This window comes from Carcharodon carcharias, chromosome 10 (assembly GCF_017639515.1).
Source record: "Carcharodon carcharias isolate sCarCar2 chromosome 10, sCarCar2.pri, whole genome shotgun sequence".
NCBI lineage: Eukaryota > Metazoa > Chordata > Chondrichthyes > Lamniformes > Lamnidae > Carcharodon > Carcharodon carcharias.
Genome location: NC_054476.1, coordinates 9525595 through 9545591, shown reverse-complemented (window position 1 = coordinate 9545591; position 19997 = coordinate 9525595). Strand labels below are relative to the sequence as shown.

The window sequence follows — 19997 nt, the reverse complement described above, 5'->3', positions numbered from 1 at the left end:
TTTAGTCTAATCCCATTTCTCTGCTCTTTCTTGTTTTTTTAAATATATTCTCCTTTTTCAAATACTTACTTCATTCCTTTTTCATGTATGTTATAGTTTGTGTCTCAGCAATTACTATGATAAAACATTCCACGTTCCAACAATTGTTCGAAAAAACTCTTCTAACCACCCCTTCACCCTTTGAGTAAAATTCCTGATTCTAAGCCCCCTTGTTGCTGATTCGCACTCCAGTGCAAACAATTTCACTCAGCAAGTTTAGCAGCACCTGCAGATAGAGAGTGAATGTTCAAGCCGACAACCTTTTGACAGAACTAGGTTAACTCTATTTCTGTCTCCACAGATGCTGCCAGACCTGCTGACTGTTCTCAACATCTCCAGCCTCTGCAGTCTTTTGCCTTTGCACAAAGTTCCGCTGTTGTACTATGTGAAAACCTTTCCAAATTTGGAAAACTTTTCAAATCCTCGCTTAGCTTTCTCTGTTCCAATGAACAAAGTTACATTTTATGAGTCTGCACAACTATGACCTCTAATTCTTCGTATCATGCCAGTGAATTACCATGCCTCCAGTTTTATTCCTGTAGTTGGATGCCCAAAACTACATACCGTAGGAAAAAAAACATGTTTTGTAATTATCATTAGTCTTCGCGATATATTTTGCTTTATCACTATAAAGTTAAAAGCTTTACCACAGCCCACGTTGTTTGATTAGCTGTTACCCCATTCAGTGAGGAGACAATGGAATAATGGTAATGTCATCACGCTACTAATTCAGAGGTCCAGGCTGATGCACTTGAGGCACAGATTCAAATTTCGCCACGGCATCTGGTGGAATTTAAATTCAATTAATAAAAATAAATCTGGAAATAGAGGCTAGTCTCAGTGATGGTGACGATGAAACTGTCATCGATTGTTGTTTAAAAAAAAACCCATCTGGTTCATTAATGCCCTTAGGGGAAGGGAATCTGCCATCCTTACCTGGTCTGGCCCACATGTGTCTCCAGACCTACAGAAATGTGGTTGACTCTGAAATGGCCTAGCAAGCCACTCAGTTCAAGGGCAATTGGGGATGGGCAACAAATGCTGGCCTTGCCAGTGTTACCCATGTTCCATGAAAGAATAAAACAGACCTCAGCAATGAATGAAATTGTTTAGCTGTTTGTATGCATGAACCATAATTAATGTTTTGTTTCTGTTTAGTTTTAGCAGTGTCCAACATGGAAGTCACATTTTGTTTCGTGAATTCGTCTTCATCAAAGCCACCCCTTACAACAGAGCTTCATTTATAAGAATGTTCTGGCGATGCTTTCGACAAATAGGCAAGAATGGAGGTAAGACATTCTCAGTGATCCCTTAAGAAGGTTGGTGACATTTCTGTATAACGTACAAAAATAAAAACAGTTAAGGTGAGCTTCTACTTTCAGATTTTATTCAGCAGCTATTCAGAATTTATTCGGTCTGTTGTGAAGTGATTAGCCCATGCAGAGTGAGGCGGCAGAATAATGGTATTGTCACTGGACTAGTAACCCAGAGACCCAGGGTGATGCTCAATTAAAAGTCTGATAATGACCACAAAACCATTGCCCATTGTTGTAAAAACCCATCTGGTTCACTAATGTCCTTTAGGGAAGGAAATCCCATCCTCACCTAGTCTGGCCTACATGTGACTCCAGACCCATAGTAATGTGGTTGACTCTTAAATGCCCTCTGAACAAGGGCAGTTAGTGATGGACAATAACTGCTGGCCTAACCAGTGATACCAACGTCCCATGAACAAATAAATAAAAAAAGGTATGTTAGTAACTTGGAGAAAGTTTGTAAGTTAGTAAGTTCGGGGAAAGGGAGCAGATGCTTTACAAAACTTTTCTATTCTATGTTTAAATGTTATTTACCACAGGCAGTCTGGGAAAACTAGGATTTTGTCTTCATATTTTTAATCTTTTTATCTTATGTTGTTCATTGTTATTTAGCTGCAGGAACCAGAACCACATGTTATTTTTAAATCTATGTTTCAAATCCTTCAACTAACCTATTAGCTCTGTCATTCAGAGAAATAGCTCAATTCATATAATTTTTTTTTAAAATGCTTCAGGGAAGGCTTATAAAAATCTCATTTCCTAGGACTAAAACTTAAAATTAAACTTGCTTGAGTGTTGTCAATATTTTTAAAATCTTGGGCCTCTGTGAACCTAAAATACATTTTGCATTTTGAGACGAATGGGATCACCTACTTTTTGGCACTTATAATGTGTAGTCTGAAAAGTTATGTTTACTGGGTTGAATCTATAGACCCAGAAAGTTAGATTCAATCCAATAGATGGGACATAGGACAGGTTTGCTGTGATCATGTCATTGTGATGCTATGATGTATATTGGCATCTGGTGGATTGTGTTAACTGCATATGTGACATTAAATGCTTCATGCCTGGAATCATTCTTGTAAATCTTTTCTGCACCATCTCTAATGCCTTCACATCCTTCCTAAAGTGTGGTGCCCAGAATTGGACATAACACTCCAATTGAGGCTGAATCAGTGTTTTATAAAGATTGACCACAACCTCCTTGTTTTTGTAATCCATGCCCCTTTTTGTAAAGCCCAGGATCCTGTATGCTTTATTAACTGCGCTCTCAATCTGCCCTTCCGCCTTCAACGATTTGTGCATATACATCCCCAGATCCCTCTGTTCCTACATCCCCTTTAAATTCGAATCCTTTATTTTATGTTGCCTCTCCTCGTTCTTCCTACACAATGAATCACTTTACACTTCTCTGCGTTAAATTTCAATGACCACATGACCACCCTTTCCACCTATGTCCTATACCCTCCTCATGCTTCATAATGGTTCCTAGTTTTGAATCATCTGCAAATTTTGAAATTGTGCCCTGCACATTAAAATCACAGTCGTTAAAATAGATCTAGAAAAGCAGTGGTCCTGCTGAACCTCAATATATATCTTCCCCCAGTCCAAAAAACAATTGTTCACTACTACTCTGTTTCCTGACGCTCAACCAACTTTGCATTCATGCTGCCACTGTTCCTTTTATTCCAAGGGCTTTAACTTTGCTCACAAGCCTGTGTTGTGGCACTTTATCAAATACCTTTTGGAAGTCCATGTACACCACATCAACCACCTACTGTCATTAATCCTTCTGTTACCTCATCAAAAAACTCAATCAAGTTAATTAAACACAATTTGCTCTCAATAAATCTGTGCTGGATTGTCTTAAATGACCTGCATTTGTCTAAGCAATTGTTGACTTTATCCCTAATTATAGGCTCTAAAAGCTTTCCACAACCAAGGCTAAGCTGACTGGCCTGTTGCTGGGCTTATCGTTAGACCCTTGTTTGAACAAGGGTGTAACTTTTGCAGTTCTGCAGTCCTGTAAGCACCACCTCTGAGTCTAAGGATAATTGGAAGATTAGTGCCTGTGCCTCTGCTATTTCCACCTCACTTCCCTTGGATACATCTCATCCAGTCCTGGTGACTTATCAACTTTAAGTACAACCAGCCTTCCTAATACAAAAGCAAAATACTGCGGGTGCTGGAGATCTGAAATAAAAACAGAAAATTTTGGAACAACTCAGGGTCAGGCAGTATCTGTGGAGAGAAACAGAATTAATGTTTCAGGTTGATGATCTTTCATCAGAACTGAACAAAGAGTGAAATGTATAAAGTTTTAAGCCAGCGGAAGGGGAGGGAGGCGGCAGGAAGAACAAGAGGGCAGGCCTGTGATCAGGTGGCGGGTAGGAGAGATTAAATGATAAAAGATTTCATGGTACAAGAGTCAAAGAGAGTAGTAAATAAATATAAGGTGTGACCAGATGAGGATTGAATGGCTTCATAGCAGCTGAATGCAACCTGAAGGGATAAAGAAAGAAACAAAATAAGACCGAACCAGCAAAAAGACCACAAAGAACAAGATGAAGGCAGAGGCAGCAAAATAAAATTGTTCAACTCAGTGTGGAGTCCCGAAGGCTGGTAGAGTGCCGAGTTGAAAGATGAGGTGCCGTCCCTTAAGCTTGCGTTGAGCTTCGTTGGAACACTGTAGCAGGCTGAGGACAGAAAGGTCAGCATGGGAGCAAGGCGGAGAATTAAAATGACACATGACAGGAAGGTTGGGGTCGTGGACCAATTGGAGGTGTCCCACAAAGCGATCACCCGGTCTCCGTTTGCTCTCCCAAATGTAGAATAGACCACATCGTGAGCAACAAATACGGTACACTAAACTGAAAGAAGTATAAGGATATTGCTTTCAAGGAGTGTTTGGGCTTTGAATGGTGAGAAGTGAGGAGGTAAAAAGGCAGACTTTACACCTCCTGCAATCACATGGGAAGGTGCTGTGCGAAGGGAATGGTGTGTTGGGGGGGTGATCGAGGACTGGACCAGCATGTCACTGAGTCCCTAGAGAATGCTGACAGGGAGGGGAGGGAAGGTGTGTTTGGCGTTGGCATCACACAAGAGGTGGCAGAAATGGTGGAGGCTGTTCCGTTGAATGTGGAAGCTGGTGGTTTGGAAGAGGAAGACAAGGGGAACCCCATTATGTTTCCCAGAGGGAGGGGAAGGGTTGAGAGCAAAAGTGCAAGAAATAGATCAGACATGGTGCATGTCCCTGTCAACCACGCTGAGTGGGAATCCTCAGTTGAGGAAAAGGTAAGACATATCAGAAGCGCTAATATGGAAGGTTTCATCATCTGAACAAATGTGACAGAGACAGAGGAAGTGGGAGAATGGAATAGAGTCCTTCCAAGAAGCAGGGGGTGAGGGTGTGTAGTCAAGATAGCTGTGAGAGTCTGTGGTCTTGTAGTGTACATTAGTTGATCGCCTATCTCCAGAAATGGGGACTGTCCAGGAAGGGAAGGGTGAGTCAGAGATGGACCCAAAGTGAAGGTGAGATATCAGACCCTCCTGCTTTTATAAGTCTCCTAGTTTATCTTGGGACTTGCGTGTCTTAGTAAGGATTCTTCAGTCTGACTGGTTCAAGAGACATACTTTGCTTGCCCTGGTCAAAGCTCCCTGTAGAAGATGCCAGGCTGAATCTATCTCCTGATGACTGTAAGTTGCCACACAAAAACCAAGGAAAAGTCTGTGTGCAGGTAAAAGTATAATGAATGGCTAGAACCGTTCGTTCCTCATTTATAGCAAAACAAGTTATAAGACCGAGTTTGGACAGTAAACTAACCTTTCTAAACTCACCTCACTTTAGGATAGAACTAAAGGAAACGTAACTACGTATGCTTCTCAAGGCTATGTCACAGGTGTCATCAGCTGTCCCTCGATTCAAGAATGATGGCTACTCAGGGTTGCAGGTTTCTGCCATGGGTCTTCACATGACTGAACGGGCCAATTCCCAACCCGCAGATCTTTGGGCACGTGGGGCAGGATGTCTTACGAGGTACTGGGGTCCAGAGTGCAGGATTTGCTTCCTTTTCTTTCCTTCTCTGTCGCCGCTCTGCCTCATCATTAGGACTTTGTGACTCAAAGTGTGATGCAGCTTGATGGACAAGTTGTCGCCATTTTGAATGATTGGTAGCAAGCTTCTCCCAGCCATTAAATTCAATGCTGCCGTGCTTCAAAGAGAGGTTCACAGTGTCTTTGAAGTGTTTTCTTTATTCTCCCCTGGAAGCTTGACCACTTGGAAATTGAGAAAACATGATATGGCAGGGGAGATGGTTTACGGCCAGACACAGTGTCGAGTCCGCTGAAGTTGATTTTGCAGGAGTTTTGCCTGATTGCTTGTGAAACTTGCTTCAAGAAAGACACTAGTGTTTGTTTGACGGGCCTCCCATTGAATCCAGAGGATGCAGTGGAGGCATTGCTGGTAAAATTTTTCTAGCACTCTTATGCGTCGCTGATACACAGTCCAAGTCTCACAGCGTTATAGGGGTGTGTTGATGGCAAAGGCTCTGTACATTAGAACTTTGTTTTTACTTGCAGAAGTCTTTGTTGCCAAAGGTTGAGCTGGGGCAACTGACCCGCTGTTGGATCTCCTTGTCCATCTTGGCCTTTTGAGAAAGGTAGCTGCCAAGGTAGGGGAAGGGCTGGACATATCCCAGCATATATGGGAGGTAGAATATTTGATCAGATGTGGGTTGATACATGCATATTGTTTGGGCAACATTCAAAGATAGGCCTAGTTTCTTGTGTGCAGAATTGGAGAGTTTGAGCGTGGTTGGCAAATCTGTTGCAGAGTGGGTAATGACACAGCAGTCATCTGCAAACTGTAGGCCATGTATGTCTCTGGTGGTCAGTTTAATTTTGGAACAGAGGCAACTGAGGTTAAAGAGTTTTCCACCTAGGTAGCATTTAATACTCACACAGGACGGTAGATCTTTGATGAGGTGAATAGCCACTGTCAGGTAGATTGTAAATAGTTTGGGGCCTATCACACAACATTGCTCGACCCCAGTCCAGATTTTGAAGACATCTTTTTCTGATTTCCCACTGAAGACAGTTGCAGTCGTACCATCATGAAGTAATTGTAGGATTGTGATGAAGTTCCATGCACATCCAAATCTTTTGATTAGATTGATGAGTGCAATGAAGAGCACTTTGACTGGCACTTCCCCTTGACCTTGCCACCATGGGTGACCCTGCCAGGAGCAGGGAGTTCCCAAAGGCATTGCTCAAGGGATCGTCAGAGGGCACAGGCCTCTCTACCACATCAAGACAGTGATCCATGGACAGGTATATCACAACAGTAGGCTGAGTAACATATTAGACTGTAGATTTATATAGTAAATATCGCAAACAATAATTTGTACCAAATTAGTGATTAGGGTGCTCAACTTTGCGAAACTGGGAGATTACAAGTTTGTGACATGCGGATGCACCTGTTAAAGAGAAAAGTTGAATCCTTTTATATTATAATGTAAAATATATATTCTTATAAATGTATGCAAACCCTAATGCTTTTTTAAAAAGATGTTAGCATTTGGCTTTCAGATACAAATACATATGAGCCTTGACTTTCAAGGCCTGTGTGATTTTGAATACCCACCTGGGTGATGCTTAAATTTTGGATGCTTGTGACATTTAAAAGTGTAAAAACCCATTCTTACTTAGACAATACCTGTGTCACTCTGCCAATAATGTGTCCTTAATAAAATAAAATAATTCCAGTTTCTAACTTGGAGAAGAATGTGATATTTCAATTGCACAAACGTTTAAAGTATGGTTATGTGAAACTCAAGTCATATTGCATGCTTTCCTGTGATTTTATAATGATGCCAAACCACAAAGCTTGCAATAGATATTCAGAAATTTTGGGTAAGAAAATTGATTTGAGCATGAGTCATTTTGTAGTACTGGGATTAATTAATAATTATTGTATTAAGTTTTCACAGTAATTGACAAAAAGTACCCTTCATTCAACCATTCAAAATCAACTGAAACTTTTTGAACTGCAAGCTGAATCCATTTGAGCATTTACAGCACTGTCATTGTGAAAGCCTGGAACTTGACCAGCCCGTAAAATAATTGGGGTGGCACTTGTGTCTCTGGTAACAAGGAGTACCACCAAAATAGGGCTTTTTTCCCCACTTGTCGGTGGCAGATATAATGGGCAATCTCAAGAAACACCCCACCTCAGGCTGGCATTTATTTCTTGCTGCGATGCGTTAAGAACAGCAATGCCGTTCCTGCCATTTACGCACTTTCCCTGACGTTGGGAAAGGTTTCCAGTTGAAAATTAAATTTGTCATGGCAATTTTGAAAACCTGAGCAAAAAAAAATTAATCGTCCTGGGTGAGCTTCCATTCCTCCCGGTGGGCAAACACCTGGCTCTTACTCAGCGCTTTTTTCTGATGGAACGCTTAAGTAAGCTCTTCACCGTGTAAAGAATCTCATAAATCTACTGCTGCTTCTTGGCAAAGTAAGCCAGTGCAGTAACAACTAACTTCTCACAGCAGATACCTTCTCTTTTCCCAAATTTAAATCAAGGAATTTCATCAAATGAACGATCGATTGCGTGTATAAATGCGTCTAAGAATGCATAGCTGGAAACTTCTGAAGGATTTCACTGCTCAACGAGTCCCCAGTGTTGCAGGTGGAAGAGCAGTAAAAACGTACCCTCCTGTTATTTTGTGTTGGTGCCAAATCTGGAAATTGTACTGATGAAAGATCAAGCTGCGTAACATCGTCCCTCTGCAAACTTGGCTGTAGCTGTAAATAGCAAAATTAAGTTCCCTATTGCATGTACATGTGAGAACAAAAATGTGTTGTATCAAATTTCTCACCACAGTACATGTATGTTCATGTAAAATAGAAAAGAATGATTCTTTTAAAGATAAAGCCCATTCAATAGTGGAGCCTTTAATTGTGTTAGGAAAAAATTCCATAAGGACCCATTTTGTGTGAGACCTCATCAATGTTTTTAACCCTAACTCATCCTAAATGAAAAGGTGCAAGCAAATAACTGCTGAAAAATATTCTCACTGCATTACCTTAAAAATTAAAGTTAAGAAATCAGATGAAAACCAAGACTCTCTTTTTCTTCGTATATTTTGAGTGTTTTTAATTCATCCATGGGATGTGTACATTGCTGGCTGGGCCAGCATTTATTGCCCATCCTTAATTGCCCTTGAGAAGGTGGTGGTGAGCTGCCTTCTTGAACCGCTGCAGTCCATGTGGTGTAGGTACACCCACAGTGCTGTTAGGGAGGGAGTTCCACGATTTTGACCCAGCGACAGTAAAGGAACGGCGATATATTTTTATCCATTCATGGGATGTGGGCGTCGCTGGCTAGGCGATTTATTGTCCATCCCTAATTGCCCTTGTTCAGAGGGCATTTTAAGAGCCATCCACATGGCTGTAGGCCTGGAGTCACATGTAGGCCAGACCAGGTGAGGACAGCAGATTTCCTTCCCTAAAGGGCATTAGTGAACCAGATGGGTTTATATAACAATCGACAATGGTCATCATGAGACTTTTAATTCCAGATTTTTATTGAATTCAAATCCCACCATCTGCCGTTCAGGGAGAACCCGGGTCCCCCAGAGCATGACCTTGGGTCTCTGGATTATTAGTCTAGCGAAAATACCACAACATCATCACCTAAGCCAGGAAGGTGTGGCTTGGAGGGGAACTTCATGTGGTGTTCCCATGTGTCTGCTGCCCTTGTCCTTCCAGATTGTAGTGGTCATGGGTTTGGAAGGTGCTGTGTAAGGAGCCTTGGTGAGTTCCTGCAGTGCATTTTGTAGATGGTACCACCTGCTGCCACTGTGGTGTGTCAGTGGTGGAGGGAGTGAATGTTTGTGGGTGGGGCTGCTTTGTCCTGGATGGTGTCAAGCTTCTTGAGTGTTGTGGGAGCTGCACTCATCCAGACAAGTGGAGAGTATTCCATCACACTCCTGACTTGTGTCATGTAGATTGTGGACAGGTTTTGGGGAGTCAGGAGGTGAGTTACTCACCACAGGATTCCTAGCCTCTGACCTGCTCTTGTAGCCACAGTATTTATATGACTACTCCAGTTCAGTTTCTGATCTATGGTAATCCCCAGGATATTGATATTGGGGGAGTCAGCGATGGTAATGCCATTGAACGTCAAGGGGCAATGGTTAGATTCTCTTTTGTTGGAGATGGTTATTGCCTGGCACCTGTGTGGCACAAATGTTACTTGCCACTTGTCAGCCCAAGCCTGGACATTGTCCAAGATTGCTACTTTTAGACATGGACTGCTTCAGTTTCTGAGGATTCGTGAATGGTGCTGAACATTCTGTGAACATCTCCACTACTTAACTTATGATGGTGGGAAAGTCATTGATGAAGCAGTTGAAGATGGTTGGGCCGAGTACACTACCCTGAGGAACTCCTGCAGTGATGTCCTGGAGCTGAGATGATTGACCTGCAACAGCCACGACCATCCTCTATTGTGCTCCTCATGACTCCAACCAAAGGAGAGTTTTCCCTCTGATTCTTATTGACTCCAGTTTTGCTAGGGCTCCTTGATGCCACACTCGGTCAAATGCTGCATTGGCGTCAAGAGCCATCACTCTCACCTCACCTCCTGAGTTCAGCTCTTTTGTCTGTATTTGAACCAAGGCTGTAATGAGGTCAGGAGCTGAGTAATCCTGGAAAACCTATGTAACTTACTTGGATCAACAGAAAGAATAGACAGTGTTTTTTTTCTTTAAAAACAGTAGAAATGTCACGCTGTGCCGTGTAAGAATTTGTTTAGCTCTGAAGCAGCAGATTAAATGCTGTGCCTGCAGAACAAAGTCTTTGGTTTGGATGTCCATATGGAAGTATGTGTGCTATTTCCGAGTCAAAGTGACTGAATTATATTCAGTTGGAGCAACTCAGGTCTTGTTTTGATCATCTGTATAATATAAACACGCCTTTAAGTCAGTATTTAGAATTGACAACTTTGTTATGATGAAAACATGTTTTCTTAACAAACTGTGTTCTTACTGAGTACATCCATATTAAAATAATTTAAAAACAATATTAAAAAATTGAAATTTATATAGAAAATTCTTTAAATAGCATTTCAAAATTTCCTGTGCTGTAAGTAAACATCCACCCAGCAGTGGGAAAACCTTTTGTGGTTAAGTTGGACGCAGGAAGGGGCCCGTCTGCTGTTCACATCAGCTACCATCACACCTCTCATCAAAAATAAACAACCCTTGATCCCACCATCCTTGCAAACTACTGTTCCATCTCCAACCTCCCTTTCCCCTCCAAAGTCCTTGAACAATTTGTCACCTTCCAAATCCCCTGTGCATCTTTCCCGGAACTCCAGGTTTGAATCCCTCCGATCAGGCTTCTGCCCCTGCCACAGTACCAAAATGGGGTCTTATCAAAGTCACAAATGACATCCTATGTGACTGTGACAAAGGTAAGCTTTCCCTCCTCATTGTTCCCAATCTGTATGTTGCCTTTGAAATGATTGACCACATCATCCTCCTCCAATTCCTCTCTACTGTTGTCCAGCTGGATGGGACTGCGCTCACCTCATTTCATTCTCCCCTATCTAATCATAGCCAGAGAGTCATTTGAAATGGCTTCTCTTCATGCTTCTGCACCATTACCTCTGGTGCCCCCTAAAGATCTAACCTTGGTCCCCTTTTATTTATATGCTGCCCCTTGGCAACATCATCTGAAAGCATAGCATTAGGTTCTACATGTACACTGATGACACCCAACTCTATCTCATTACCACTTTTCTCTCTCAAATCCTCCACTGTTACTAAACTCAGACTTCCTGTCGGTGACATGTCATACTGATGAGCAGAAATTTCCTCCAAATTCAATATTGGGAAGACTGAAGCTATTGTTTGCAGCCCTCGCTCCTAGCTGCCGACTCCATCCCTCTGCAATTGTCTGAGATTAAACCAGTGTGTTTGTAAATTTGGTGTCAAATTTGATTCTGAGATAAGCATCTGACCACATATTTGTCTTCACTGAGATTTTCTATTTTCACCTCCATAATTTTGCCCTTTATCAGCTCATCTGCTGCTGAAACCCTCATTCATATCTTCGTTATCTCTAGATTTGACGATTCCAATGCACTCCTTGCTGGCCTGCCACATTCTATCCCCCATAAACTTAAGGTCATCCAAAACTCATGTCTTAACTCACAGCACGCCCCGTTCACCTATCACCCCTGTGCTCACTGACTCTTGGTCAAGCAACATCTTGATTTTAAAATTCTCATCTCTATTTCAAAGTTCCTCCATGGCTTCACCCCTCCCTATCTTAGTAATCTGTTCCAACCTCACAACCCTCTGAGGTAACTGTAATCCCCCCAAACCTTGTACCATTTGGTAAATCTTTTCTGTATGGCTTTCCAAAACCTTCGCATCCTTCCTCAAGTGTAGTCCCGGAATGGGACACACTACACCCATGTGTTACTTAATCAACAGACGAGTAGGCCCAATGATTTTACTGTAAAGGAGATTACTGGAGTATACTGAAAAATGCATATGATGGTGTTTAATCAGCTTAAAAGAAGCCATTTTCCATGGCAACAAAACAATAAGCAAAATTCATTATTTTGTCTGGGCGATCAAAAATATCTCACAACTATTGTGCTGGAAAACCTTTTGATGTCGACCTGTTTATGAAAAGAGATTTAAGATAGAGACTGGGACATGAGCTAAAAGAGAGACATTTGGAGACAGGATATTCAGATTTGTTTATCCTGAATTGAGGGTCTTTACAGAAATGGTGAGCTTATAAATTCTTGAAGGTAGAAGACCCTGGGGTAGGTGTTTCACTTTGGATGTAATTGGTAATCAGGGTGCAAATTGTGCTCAGAATTGAAGTAGTGTTCTGAAGTGAAGTTATCGTGCAATCTTCTGCTCCAATTTGTTCCCATAATCACAGACAAAATCTTCCATAAACTAACGCAATCGGGCAATGTCTTAAACGTTTTCTTTCTTGCCTAACAAAATATTCTTCAACATATTTAAGAGTGGTAATCTGTTGCAGTTTTATTAATACAGCTAAAAATGAATTTATCACAAAAAATAAGCATTTTTAAAAACAATGTCTCATCCACCACCTCTGACGAACCCTATTTTAAATCAGCAGCCATATGTAAATAGATAATTAAGGGTCATTTGGGCTTGTTAACAAGCCTATTGACCTGAATAGTACGTTACCCATGCCATAACACGGTTGGCGGTGGCAGTCCAGTGGGAGTGGGCAGGCCGCTTTTAAAGGCCAGCATGAACAAAGGGCAGGAAAGAAGGGGCGCACCTCATTCATGAGGGATGTCAACACCCCCCCCCCCCCACCGCCGCTGCCCAACCACCCTTCTGTGCTACCTGCCTGACAGGACATGGCCCTCATCCCACTCTCCCCCCTCCCTGGGCTTGGGGATCCCTCCCTGCCCTAAAACCCCGGAACATAGCTTTTTGAGGCAGCTATGTTCCTCTTCAGCCTTCTTCCAACAGACCTGGCAGGGCCCGCGACTCAACACTGCCACTACCTGGAGTGGTGGCTGGCAGCCCCCAAGGGTGGGATATCCTCTCAAGTGAGGGGTAGAAGTCCCACTCTCTACCAGTTTAGCCCACTCACAGCATGTTATGGTTGTAGGGCAGACTGGCATGGAGCGAGTCAGCTTCTGGCTGACTTTACTTCCAGTGGAGTCAGGGTGGGCATTGGCAAGCGGTCTGCCGTCCAGTAAAATGCAACTCCGGGACTTGATGGCCATAATGTGGCCAAACAGGTTAATTATCAGCCTGTAAATCCTTCTCATTTGCCTGATGCCAGGCGGTAAGAGTGAAAGAGTTTCCAGGTCAGCCATACTGCAGACTGTAACAGCAAACCACAGCAGTACTTTGCCAACCATCAATATCCTTGGGGGGGTTACCATTCACGAGAAACTGAACTGGACTAGCCATATAACTATTGTGGCTACAAGAGCAGGACAAGAGGCTAGGAATTCTGCAGCGAGTAATTCACCTCCTGACTCCCCAAAGCCTGTCTGCCATCTACAAGGCACAAGTCAGGAGTGTGATGGAATACCCTCCACTTGCCTGGATGAGTGCAGCTCCAGCAACAGTCAAGAAGCTTGACACCATCTTGGACAAAGCAGCCTGCTTGATAGGCACTCCCTCCACCACCAACGGACAGTGGCAGCAGTGTGTACCATTTACAAAATGCACTGCAGCAACTCGCCAAGGCTCCTTTGACAGCACCTGTCAAACCCACAACTTCTACCACCTAGAAGGGCAAGGGCAACAGTTGCATGGGAACACCATCACCTGCAAGTTCCCCTCCAAGCCACACATCATCCTGATTTAGAATTATATCACCATTCCTTCACTGTCGCTGGGTCAACTCCCTTCCTAATAGCACTGTGGCTGTAACTACACCACATGGACCGTAGCGGTTCAAGAAACAGCTCACCACCACCTTCTCAAGGGCAATAAATAGGGATGGACAATAAATGTTGGCCTGGTCAGCAACACCCACCTCCCATGAATTAATAAAAAAAGTAATGGACCAATCCAATGTAAGTCCATGGTTGCCAACATTAGGGTGTGGTACTTGAAGGAGGTTATATCATTGTGCCTAAAACACAGTTTAATTTCAAGACCCTTATCAAAGGCCCAAAATATGCACAATTAGCAGAAACTTTCCCTGCATGATGATTTTCTTTTCTGTGGGCAGGGTCAACTTCCAGCACGATAATTTTAAACCAGCTCAAATTTACTATTTTTCTCATCAATCTTTTTCACTGCTTTAACCTTGTGAGAAAACTGCACTGAGAAAAACCTATGTAATCCAGTGGAAACTGAATCTCCTTTTACTTGTGTTAAGTACAACAATCCATTGCTAAGTTGTACTTAGTAGCCTGATGATGACTCAAATTACTGTGAATTAAAGAACTTACTGATTTGCATTAAGCTTCACCTTACTAGTGGTAACTCAGCCTGCCTTCAAAAAGATTAGAAAAGTGCATGTGAAGGCATGTGCAAAAGATACAATATCCAGTTCAATTCCAAGGGGTTGTATTTTTTTATTACTTAGGTTGCACTGCTGTGTAAGTAGATATAGGGCATATAAGTCAATTTCAGCATGAAATCCATTTATGGGAGCCACTGAATCTGAGAAGAATTTATAGCAGAACCAAGTTCTTAGCAGAGAGAGATGTAGTACCGCTGATTCTCACTTCGATATATCTATCTGAAACCCCCAAATTGTTTTGATTGCACATTGCTGACATCCTTACTCAAGGCTGCAGTAATGGTGCCACACGTCAGTGGATATCAATGACTACTTGAACTACATAAGGGATAAGGAAGCTCAGATGGGGGAAGTTAGTGGAGAAGCTGAGGTTAGAGCTGAGAAGGTTACAAGGATTGATTGAGGTGTTCAAAACCATGAGTGATTTGGCAGAAGGGTCAGTAACCAGAGGACACAGATTTAAAGTAATTGGCAAAAGAAACAGAGGTGACATGGGGAAACACTTCTTTACACACTGAGTTGCGAGTTGCTGTGGTCTGGAATGCAATGCTTGAAAGGCTGGTGGATTAACATTCAAAAGAAAATTGGATAACTACCTAAAGGGGAAAAAGTATTGAGCCATGGGGAAAAAGCACAGGATGGGGATTAATGGATAGCTCTTCCAAAGAGCCAGTACAGACATAATGGGCTGAATAGCCTCTGTCTGTGCTGTATCATTCTATGAATCTCTAATATGACTGCTGCAGCTGTGTGTTTGTTTTGACTTTGCAATTGGATCTTGCTGAACATTTAAATATAAACCATGAAGTTGTTTACTCTTAAGTTTGAAAAGAAATGTCTTACTTCAAAGTTGTCCAGGCCTGCCAAGCAATGTATTTGCATCAAACTCAAATAAACAACTGATTCTAAATCTCTTGCCATCTTTGCAGCAAGGTACAGATTACCACATTTATTGGACTTTATGGTAATCTGTGTTGAATCTGGTCAAGCATTATACACAGCTCCAGGGAGATGGTATTCAGCAGTATCTTCAATTGAATGCAGCCTCTATGTGATGTAATACAATTAGACCTTTGAGAAATAGATTCCTTCTGCTTGAACTAGAGAGATAACTGGAAAGTGGGTTTCCTTTGTCTCATGCCAAGTAAAAAAAGACAAGCTATATGTAATGAAAGAGTTTGGCAGTAAGATAACTTGTAACTGGGTATGAAAACAGAAAATACTTGTGGAGGTCCAAAACATTAACCTTTCTTTTACAGCCAGGAGGTCTTGTGGTACAGTGGGTAGCATCCTTGCCTCCGAGCCAGAAGCTCTAGGTTCAAATCCCACACCAGGACTTGATGGCGAAAGAAGGCACATTCATCATGCGGTCAAACAGGTTGATTATCAACCTATAAATCCTTCCAACGTGCCTATGGCAGGCGGTAAGAGCAGGAGAGTCTCCTGGTCAGCCACGCTTGATGTAGAGTTCTTGCTGCTGGTGAACTGTTCCAGGAAAAACTTGCTATGGAAACAGACCTAAGCACATGCTTTGCCTGCCTCATTCGTCACTATACGTGGGAAGCGCCTAAGCCTATTTTAAGAAGCTGAGAGATGTGTTGTGTATTCCCAACATTTTCTGTTCTTATTTCAGTTTACCATGCTTGAATGTAAATGAGATAGTCAGTTAGATAATTACTGGTTTTTTTTTCTGATCTGTATTGCAAAAAGCTGTGGAAGAATGGTGCTTATAAAGTAGGGTAAACCAGCATCTGAGACACTACCTGAGCTCATCTCACATGTCCATGTTAGTTATAGACCATTACGGACAGAGGTTGTCTGTCCTTTTGGCCTGGCATTGCTGAGTGTTGCAGGGGTAACTTAAGGGTGGGAGAAAATAACAAAATGGAGAAAAGTGCTTTTTGTACTTAAACTGCTGGAGGCAAGAAATGTATGGGATGTAAGTTGGTGTTTCTGGTTTGATATGGATTCTTGTTTTGGAGTTGAACTTTCACCCAGTAAAGTAATGGACATGAGGCAGTATAGGATTATCTCTACATCTTACAGTTGAACTAGATTCAACTAGTATCAAAGAAACTTCTTGGACAGAGCTGAACAAGAGTGTGCAGAGTTAGGTGATACAGAAAAAGAGGCTGCAGAGCTGCTACAAACCAGCAAAGGTAACCGAGGCTACTGAGATAGTCAAAGGACCAACTGAGAAAACAAGAATACCATTGGAAAGGACCGAGTACTCCAGGAGCCACTGGAACAAAATGCAACAGGTGTAATGATCAACATCAGGGTAAAGTGAGGGTACAGGTAAGGAGTGTACAGAGCAGCTGGGAAACATGGAAAGATAACTTGGAGACATGGGGCAAATCAAAGAGCAGAAGAAGCTTGGGAAACAAGGGCAGATTGTGGAAAAGAGATCAGAAGACACAGATCAGACCAAGAAAGAGGGTGGGCCAAGAAATGTGAGGGGAGCATTAAGGAAGGTGGGCCAACTGTGCAACAACAGATAGATCTGAAATTCCAAAGGGAGATATGTTAAACCCTCTGTTAAAATACAGGCTTACAACTGAAATTGTGACTGCATGTAAGATATAACTGGTATAATGGTTAACAGGGTTAACAATTACCCTCTTATGGCCTGAAGATGTAGACTAACCCTCATGTTTTTCTAAACACTTTGAACGATTCAATGTTCTACATCGTCAGGCCATTACATTCAAGCTAAAACTGATAGATTAATTACATAGAAACTGAAAGACACTGCAAAAAACTAAAAATGCAGTATTGACTTATGACATAAACTATTCCAAAACAGTAAAGAGCAGTAAATTTTTACCATCCAGTCCCAATACCTTATGAAACAGATTCCTGATTAAACTAACCTCCAATTTCTCAGATTAGCTGTGACTCCATTTTAAAAAATGAGTTCTACATTGGTCACTCTCCCACCCTCCCAATTGGTTATGAAATGTTATGCTTACAGTGCCACCTGCAGGTGCAATATCATTAGAACATTCAGACCACTTTTTGATATGATAGATTACCTTGACAAGCTTGAATGTTTTATAATGTAATTTTTAATTTATATTAGCTATAAGTAGTAAATGACAATTTAATATTATAGCATTTATTTATTAATTCACACAGAAGCACACAATTGGAGAGACAGTGGAGTAATGGTAATCCAGAGATTTCCAGCTAATATCCTGGGTACATGGGTTCAAATCGCAGCTGGTGAAATTTAAACTCAATTAATTAGTAAGTCTGGAATTGAAAGCCAGTGATGAAACTAGCTGGCCAAGAAACTATCGTTGATTGTCGTAAAAACCCTTCTGGTTCACTAGTGTCCTTCGGGGAAGGAAATCTGCCATCCTTACCTGGTCTGGCCTACATGTGATTCCAGATCCACAAAAATGTGGTCGCCTCTGAAACCTGTTGTCTAACAAGGGGCAACAAATGCTGGCCTTACCAGCTACACCCATGTCACATGAAAGAATAAAAAGTCCCAAACTGGCCTATATTTTGGTTTTGGCTACATGGGAGATATTTACAGTGGGTCTGGAATATTTAAAACTTCATTGAGAGAATAAGCAGCTTTTGAAAACCCAATAATCCTGCAGTTTTGTCTATCTTTTGTCACTGTATCACTATTCTTACTTGAGTTTTACAAAGCACCGTATTAACTTTTTCATTAACATGATTAACTTGCTTTGCGGCTTGTTACAAAAACAGATAAATCTTGATTTCAGGCTTCAGCAATAAGATCGAAGAACTCAAGAGCAAAGCTTTTGATTGAAGAGACGCATCTGAAGCACCAGAGAATTATTGCTGGCAGGAAAAGCAGCTACTGTAGGATGAAAGCCAAAGGCTTTAAGTGACAAAGCTATTTGTAAAGCAGAATGAATTCAAAGGGAATTAAGTTTTAAAAAAAACACTTTTAAGTTAGTTTCTATTCATTGAGGGAGAGAAAGGATTAGAATTGCAGTTCTGCTGAAAGGGAGTATTTCTGAACACTTCAGGGCTGATGTTCTTGGGTAGCTTTTGTGCAGCACTTAAATTATCACTTTCACGTTATGGTGAGTTTGAGGAATTGTGTTCCTTTTCGTTCTAAACAAAATGCAAAATACTGCAAACCTGAAAACCAAAAAAAAAAACCCCAGAAAAAGCTGGACATACTCTGCAGTCCTGAGGAAAGGGACTTGGAGCTGAAACATTGACTGAATGGGCTTGTGTTTCTGCGCAGATGCTGCCTTACCAGCTGATCATTTTCATGTTTTTCTGCTTTCCTTTTGTTTTTGCACTCGGAGTAATTATCCCATTTCTGAAGAATTTATTTGTTGTATTACTCCTATCTATGGTTTGTTTCTTGCGCAAATGTTTAGAGCGCTGTGAGCAGTAAAATCTGCCACACCGTGACATGTTAATGAAGTGTGACGGAATATTTAACAATTGTTTGGATGGTGCAGTGTCAACAACACTCATGAAGCTTGACATATCCAGTTTATTCTTGTTCTTATTGGATTCCACCTGTCCATTACCAATGCACTGTAGCTGCAGTACACAGTAGCACACCCACAAGCAGCAATATTGTGGGACCATCATTCTTCTCAAAGTTACTCTCCAAGTCCTACACCATCCTCACCTGGACAGATGTTGCTCGTCCTTCATTTTTAAATTTTTTTTTCTTTCACAGGATGTGGCTGGGCCAGCATTTATTGCCCATCTCTAACTGCCCTTGAGAAGGTGGTGGTGAGCTGCCTTCTTGAACCGCTGCAGTCCATGTGGTGTAGGTACACCCACGGCGCTGTTAGGAAGGGAGTTCCAGGATTTTGACCCAGAGACATTGAAGGAACGGCGATATATTTCCAAGTCAGGATGGTGAGTGACTTGGAAGGGAGCTTGCAGGTGGTGGTGTTTGCATGAATCTGCTGCCCTTGTCCATCAAGGTTGCAGGTTTGGAAGGCTCTGTCGCAGGAGCCTTGGTGAGTCACTGCATGCATCTTGTGTATGGTACATGCTGCGTACCACTGTGTGTCAGTGATGGAGGGAGTGAATGTTTAAGGTGGTGGATGTGGTGCCAATCAAGCAGGCTGCTTTGTCCTGGCTGGTGTCAAGCTTCTTGAGTGTTGTGAGAGCTGCACTCATCCAGGCAAGTGGAGAGTATTCCATCACACTCCTGATATGTACCTTTCTGATGGTGGACAGGCTTTGGGGAGTCAGGAGGTGAGTTAATCTCTGCAGAATTCCCAGGCTCTGACGTGCTCTTGTAGCCACAGTATTTATATGGCTGGTAGAGTTCAGTTTCTGGCCAATGATGACCTCCAGCATGTCGATAGTGGTGGATTCAGTGATGGTAATGCCATTGAATGCTAAAGGGAGATCATTGGATTCTCTCTTGCTGAAGATGGACATTGCCTGGCACTTGTGTGGCATGAATATAACATGTCACTTATCAGCCCAAACCTGGATATTGTCCTGGTCTTGCGGCATGCAGGCACGGACTGCTTCAGTACCTGAGGAGTCGCGAATGGTACTGAACATTGTGCAATCATCAGCAAACATCCCCACTTCTGGCCTTATGATAGAGGTAAG

General features: G+C 42.1%; 1 protein-coding gene across 2 annotated transcripts in view; it reads left to right on the top strand.

The window, feature by feature from the left end:
- c10h11orf49 (chromosome 10 C11orf49 homolog) overlaps positions 1 to 19997 on the top strand; it is a 318360-nt gene that overhangs the window by 159240 nt on the left and 139123 nt on the right. For both annotated transcript variants that reach the window (XM_041197973.1, XM_041197972.1), the window contains one exon: positions 1198 to 1328. In XM_041197973.1, the coding sequence (XP_041053907.1) occupies positions 1198 to 1328 (131 nt within the window). The remainder of the gene's footprint in view (positions 1 to 1197; positions 1329 to 19997) is intronic.